General features: G+C 40.2%; 1 protein-coding gene across 1 annotated transcript; it reads left to right on the plus strand.

Annotated features, from left to right (window-relative positions):
* Positions 1 to 2,970: 2,970 nt before the first annotated feature.
* Positions 2,971 to 7,322, plus strand: LOC133464182 (cytochrome P450 1B1). Its single transcript, XM_061746231.1, has 3 exons — positions 2,971 to 3,305; positions 3,395 to 4,390; positions 5,508 to 7,322. Exons 2-3 carry the CDS (start codon positions 3,405 to 3,407, stop codon positions 6,121 to 6,123), a joined length of 1,602 nt encoding a protein of 533 aa, XP_061602215.1. The 5' UTR covers positions 2,971 to 3,305; positions 3,395 to 3,404; the 3' UTR covers positions 6,124 to 7,322.
* Positions 7,323 to 7,535: the final 213 nt, after the last annotated feature.

Raw genomic sequence — 7,535 nt, forward strand, 5'->3', positions numbered from 1 at the left:
GGGGACCTGACCCCGGGGCCGCTGCCAGACCCCTTCTAGTTTGATCAGCAGCTGTAGGTCATGTGACTGCACCTTTCGGGGGATTATCTTTAACACTCTGCTTCTAAACATTAACAAATGAGTGAATTTGGTGCTGTACAAGAGTCACAAAAAGTTTGTAAAGGGATTGGTTACAGGTATATCTCTATCTGTCTCTCTATCTATATGTATATATATATATATGTGTATATATATATATGTATATATATATATATATATATATATATATATATATACATATATATATATATATATATATATATATATATATATATATATATATATATATATATATATATATACATATATATATATATATACATATACATATATATATATACATATATATGCATGTATGAATGCATGTATGTATGTATATATATATATATATATATATATATATATATATATATATATATATATATATATATATATATATATATATATATATTTATACACATATGTGTGTTGATTCATACTAGTGTTAACGTTTAATGCTACTTACAATGATTTTGACAAGTCTGTCATGTATGAATCAATACAAATTAAAAAAATGAAACGAAATGGAACTGTTTGTTTTTGTTGTTTTGGTTCTCTCCTTTAGCATTTTTCCATTTTTTCCAATTAACATATGTTACTGAATTCAAGTGGCTTATTTCTCTTGAATACCTGGTGGACTCAAGGACGTAAAAAAAGCGTTGGTCTCATCTGAGGCTGCAGTGTTAGTGGGTGGTCTGACTGAAACAGGCTCAACCTGGAGATTGGCAGTTTCTATAAGCTTTTCACGCACTCCAAACCATACATTTCCAACTTCCAACAAGATTTTAAAACAAAGTCGTTTTTTATTCATGCACCTGCGATGTACAACAAGGGATAACGCTTGTTTCCCCGGATCTGAGATTTTAAATGTTGAAATATTTCAACGCGTTCATTTGAGGCCATCTGATGGGCCGTGCACCCATGATGCTTTAAAATGAATTCTGGCCTTTTGAAAATCTGTATTATAATATATTAAGAGTAGGCTGTTATCAGGATACGTAATTCAAATAATTGATTTAATTTAATTTAGTTTAGTTTAGTGCACACCGAGGCCGCGGGGTGCGCGTGTCCGCGGGGTCGCTGTCCGCGGTGCTGAAGCGGGTCTGAGGCGGAGCGGAGCAGAGAGGCCCGAGAGGTCGAGGACTAAAATACTACGACCGATATCACCAACATTAACTGGTGCTAAATGCATTTTTTTTTTTACCAAATTGACCAAAAAAACAAACAATTAAAAAAAACCCAAACAAAGGAAAAAAACACCAGTGATTTTCAAACGTCCTAATTGTTTCTCAGATGTTTTGACGACCGGAGAGCAGAAAGGATTAGTCATGGGCCTACAGTATCATGTTAGTCTGGATCAGTGGCTTCTTCAAAAGTCAAACAGCTTTGTCTCCATTAACATATGGTATGTTTTAACAAGCAACATCCTCCCAGTCACTTCCTCTGGATCTAAGGTGTGTTTGTCTGCTGCCCTACTTGACGCAGCAGCGCCTTTCCCGGTTCAGTCCCAGGTTTTACCCCTGGATTAAGGGGAATTAATGCATCACAGCGCGGGGTTCGCCTCCTCCTGGTGGTTTGATGTAAAAGCGCAGCCATAGTTCTGATTTTAGTGAGAGGATTTCATACTGGCACCCGCAACCATCACAGGCAGCAAGGGACTCAGCTGAAAATGTTATCATAACTTTATATAACAGCTTTACAACCAGTGAAAAATCCTCCGAGGATTAGAGGCGGTGGGGGCCTTTTTTTTAAGTGTTTTCTTTTGAAAGAAAAGAAAAATGAATAATCTCTATCATTGTGTTTACACCACACAAGATCGGTTTGAAGCAAATATATATATATATATATATATATATATATATATATATATATATATATATATATATATATATATATATATATATATATATATATATATATATATATATATATACATATATATATATATATATATATATATATATATATATATATATATTACATATTTACATATATACATATTACATATATATCTATATGTATATACATATAGATATATAATACATATTTACATATATATATATTTACATAAATATATATATTTACATATATATATATATATATATATATATATATATATATATATATATATATATATATATATATATACATTTTTACATATACATATATATATATATATATATATATATATATATATATATATATATATATATATATATATATATATATAAATAATATATAAATAAATATATATATATATATATATATATATATAAATATATATATATATATATATATATATATATATATATATATATATATATATATATATATATATATATATATATATATATATGTTGGGCTTTTTAAATGTTTTTAAAAATCCAGTAGTGCATCGAAATGATTCAAATCTGTGGTCATAACAGCAACAATAAAATAAAGTTTACATAGTGCTTTTGCTGAGGATTGTATTTCTGAGAATGAACTCCACTTGTGTCGGGTGTCAACCTTCATAAATCCCTCAGGCATCCTCGCCTTATTACAGGCATTTCGACTGCAAGCCGGGGAAGTTGTCAAAGGAGAGAAAATTACATGACATATACATATACATAACTGCATGTTTGTGGAAAATAAAAAGATAAATCGCCTGGGGGAAATTAAAAACCATGTCAAGTTGTCTCTTTATTTCCCCGATGCGCTCATCTGTTCCCACCATCTCTGTTTGTGCGACTATCTAATCTATCTAGCGCATCTATCCCGCCGTGGTGCACGCAGCGCGCACCACGCAGGAGTCTGGGAAAGCAGCAGCAGCAGCAGCAGCAGGGCAGAGGAGGAGGCGAGGGTGGGAGGTTGTGAGGGTGGGGTGACACCTTGCAGCCAAACCTTCCCACAACACAGAGACGGCTTTACGACGTGATGCTGAGCAGTTGGGGGGTAAATGACTTCAGCTCGGCGCTGCTGCGGGATCTCAAAGCATGAAGTGGCTGCGGACGGAGCGCAACACGCAGCTTTTACGCACAGCTTTTACGCGCGGTCCGTGGATGCTCAGCAAGCTGCACACTCTTCAGAGAAGACTGTTTGGATAAAATGTAGACAAATCATGTATTTTAGAGTGAAAAATTAAGTCTGTGATCTATTTAAGTGGATTTTTTTTTTATAAAACAAAAATTAATGACTGGGAATCGTTTTCAAGACTTGTCTTTTTGATGAACATAGAAAACAATCAGGTATTCTATTGATTATCATTCAATATGGACATGAGCTGAGCAGTTAAATCGTTGATTCAGTAATTAAATGACCCCATTCCCTCCCGCAGGACTGCTGGCATGGAGTTGACGTCGGAAGGGCTTTACGCGGGGAACCCACGGGCTCTGCTGGTCGCCTGCGTGGCCGTGCTGTTCTCCCTGCAGCTGTGGCTGTGGGTCCGGCACCGGTCCATCCCACGCGTGCCCGGGCCCTGGGCCTGGCCGCTCATCGGGAACGCGGCGCAGCTCGGCAGCGCGCCGCACTTGTTCTTTACGCGCATGACGCGCAAGTACGGGAACGTGTTCCAGATCCAGCTGGGCTCCCGCGTGGTGCTGGTGCTGAACGGGGACTCCATCAAGCAGGCGCTGGTCAAGCAAGGGCTGCAGTTCGCCGGCAGGCCGGACTTCACCTCGTTCCGCTACATCTCCAGCGGGGACAGCCTCGCCTTCAACACCGTGTCGGACTGGTGGAGGACGCACAGGAAAGTGGCGCACTCCACGGTGCGCATGTTCTCCACCGGACAAACCAAAGGAACCTTCGAGCAGCACATTCTGTCTGAGTTCAAAGAACTGCTGCGGCTTTTTGTGACCAAAACCAAAGAGGAGGAGTACTTCCAGCCCATGACCTACCTGGTGGTGTCCACGGCCAACATCATGAGCGCAGTCTGCTTCGGGAAGAGGTACGACTACGAGGACGAGGAGTTCCGGGGGGTGGTGGGCAGGAACGACCAGTTCACGCAGACCGTGGGCGCCGGCAGCATCGTGGACGTGATGCCCTGGCTGCAGTACTTCCCCAACCCCATCAAAACCATCTTTGACAACTTCAAGGAGCTCAATCGGGAGTTTGGGATGTTCATCCGGGACAAGGTGGTCGAGCACCGCAAAAGCATCCAGTCCGGCGCCATCAGGGACATGACGGACGCGTTTATTGTGGCGCTGGACCAGATCAGAGACAAGACTGTCGTCCCAGAGAAGGACTACGTGACTGCTACACTTGGGGATATATTTGGAGCAAGTCAAGACACCCTGTCGACCGCCCTGCAGTGGATAATCCTCATTCTTGTCAAGTAAGTTTTGAGTAATTGAAGGAGATTTGTCCATAAAGTAACAGTAACTGCAAAATAGTAAAACGGTGCTGATCCCAACGTTTTGTTAATATTTCCCAGAGACTAGGATGATATTTGTATTATGTAACAGCATGGTGGAAGAGCTCTGCTAAGGCTGGCAGTAGTATAAAGAGGTGAAACTGCAAAAAAATGCAAAGAAATGTCCTTTAAAGTGTTAAATCCAGTCTGAGATTGTCAGTGCCACAAAAAAGTTTATATATATATATGTATATGATATGTATATATATATATATATATATATATATAGTACAGACCAAAAGTTTGGACACACCTTCTCATTCAAAAAAATGGGGAAGTGTGTCCAAACTTTTGGTATATATATATATATATATATATATATATATATATATATATATATATATATATATATATATATATTAGCATAATACAAATGGTTTATGCTTCTAGCTATATAGATTCCAACAGAAGGCAACAGAAAATCTGAGTTTAATACACTTAAACAAGGTCATAAATATTCCAGGAAAACCTTTTGCACCCTGCTGTGTTTCGTTTAGTTTCGTTTCATTATTTATTCAAACAGGTTAAAACAAAAAATAATAATCAGAATACATAAAATGTATATACCGAAAAAAAAAAACATAATCAAAACAAAGCAAATTAAAGAGACAAATCTATATGTAAATAAATATTTCCTGTTTGAAAGGGTGTAGGATGAAGTTTCAAAAAACTTTTCTAGTCCTACCCCTTCTAATGTTCTGTTTTTACCATTTCTTCATTTCACAGAACTTCTAAAAGAAAAGCATAAAAGAAAAGAAAAAGTGGTTCAGCTGAGCAAGGCACTTTGGTCGTTGGCTGTCAGTTCATGTGTCCATTTCCGTTGTGTATCCATAAAGAGTATTGATTTTAAAGATTCGTTTAAATTTACTTGGTGAATTACATGATTTCATTTCATCTTTACAGTTGTTCCACAGATTAACTCCCATCACTGATACACAATGGGTTTTGATGTTTAGGGAGTGTTTGTCCAACCCAAAGCTTGTTATTAAGCAAAAGGAAGTAGTTTCCTCTAACCCGATCTCCCCTGAACTGAACGCAGGCATCCTGAGATTCAGCGGCGGCTCCAGCAGGAGGTGGACCGGGTCGTGGGCCGCGGCCGCCTGCCCCGCCTGGAGGACCAGACCCGGGTTCCGTACGTCATGGCCTTCATCTACGAGGTGCTGCGCTTCACCAGCTTCGTCCCGCTCACCATCCCGCACTCCACCGTCAGCGACACCTCCATCAACGGCTACACCATACCAAAGAACACCGTGGTCTTCATCAACCAGTGGTCCATCAACCACGACCCGGCCGTGTGGTCCCGCCCGGAGACCTTTGACCCCGAGCGCTTCCTGCACCCGGACGGGGGCCTCAACAAGGACCTGGCCAGCAGCGTGCTCATCTTCTCCCTGGGGAAGCGGCGCTGCATCGGCGAGGAGCTCTCCAAGCTGCAGCTGTTCCTGTTCACGGCTCTGCTGGCGCACCAGTGCGACATCACCGCGCCGCCGGGGAGGACGCCCACGCTGGACTACAACTACGGCCTGACTCTAAAACCCCACGCCTTCTCCATAGCCGTGTCTCTGCGTGAAAACATGACGCTGCTGGACGCGGCCGTCGCTCAGGAACTCTCCGAGGAGACGGACAGGAACTCACCTGACTCCCAAACACAAGAATAAAACATAAACTATATAAAAAAGACATACAATGAATGAATGTAGCAACACAAGTGAGGGACTTTTAACTCATGTTTGTGGCTGAATATACTCATAACCTGAAATCTCAGGCTAAAAACTCTGTTATTCCTTATTTGAACTGCAATATCAAATAAGAACGTGATGACATCAAACACGGTCCGACATACCAAACAGCAATTATCCACGTTTTGATTCACCAGGCGTTGCAGGACTGCAGAGAACAGTCTAGAGAGCTGAAAAGCTGCTGTGTAAAGAAATCACTGTGATTTATCCTGCAATGGTTTTCTTTAAGTAAGTAAATTAAATTATTTCTCATGCACAATGAAAAAAAGTGTGATCCCACGCACTGGCATTATTAAGTTTTACTGTATGTGCCATGGTCAGACTCCTGACCGATGAACAGGTGAATAAGCTCTTGCAGTGCATCAAGCTTCCCCTACTGACAAAACAAATATAAGCACTAACATGGATTTCCTTTTAATATAGTGCAGATATACTAGTTGAATACTCAGGAAAAGGGCTTAGAGAGTAAAGTAAGTCTCTGTTTTAGCTCAGGTGCCTTTGAAAGCCTTATAATATATTCAGAAACCCTCTATAGACGCTGCTTTAAAAGGACAAATGATCATTAATGGTGATGTCTGTGAACTTGCAGATATAAACAGATGCTAGATCAGTGTTATTTAACTGTTTATATGCTCCTCGAGCGTTTGGAATAGTGTTGGAATAGGAAACCCTTTGGCACGACACTAACTCTAAATATTTATGCTCAAAAAATGAGCCCGCAACTATGTCACCTGATAAGATCAGGAGAGGAAGGCAGAAGCGATGCTCCCATTTCCAAGAAGAATGATAAAGTGCAGTCCTCCAACTCCGAAGCCACCGTCGAAGTGACATGGAAGTGGGTGCGGGCCATAGTTATGCCGGTTCTTTATTACACACAGAAATGTGGCACAAAGACAAGAAGAAGAACAAAGAATACAATCAATATGATGTTGGGCTGCAGGCTGAATCCAAAAACCTTCAGCAACGGTACCTCAAACACTTCTGCTCCAAAAACGTTCAAATTACATTCCATATAACCGCATCTGTGACTTACTATCCTGACTTTGTCTCCTCCTCCTTTTGAATGTCATTCTGAACAATACTGTACATGTGCATAATAAACAGACGATATTCTTTGAGTTTTCAGAGCTGTTTGTTTTTGTTGCACGTGAAGGTTGAAAGTGGAAAAGAGATACGTGCCGCAAACACGGCTGCATCTGATGCCGGTTAAGGAGCCGTCTCACCTTCCTTTACATGAACGTAAAGAGCTGCTTGGCTCGGCGCCACATCAGATGGAAACAAAAGGGAAATGCGACTGAGATCCCTTTCCCTGCTGAACATTTTATCTCGCC

The sequence above is a fragment of the Cololabis saira genome, chromosome 17, assembly GCF_033807715.1.
Source record: "Cololabis saira isolate AMF1-May2022 chromosome 17, fColSai1.1, whole genome shotgun sequence".
NCBI lineage: Eukaryota > Metazoa > Chordata > Actinopteri > Beloniformes > Belonidae > Cololabis > Cololabis saira.

Coding starts and splice junctions, on each gene's coding strand:
- LOC133464182 (XM_061746231.1), top strand. CDS start 3,405: ATGGAGTTGACGTCGGAAGGGCTTTACGCGGGGAACCCACGGGCTCTG. Junction 4,391..5,507: donor ATAATCCTCATTCTTGTCAA/GTAAGTTTTGAG, acceptor AACTGAACGCAG/GCATCCTGAGATTCAGCGGC.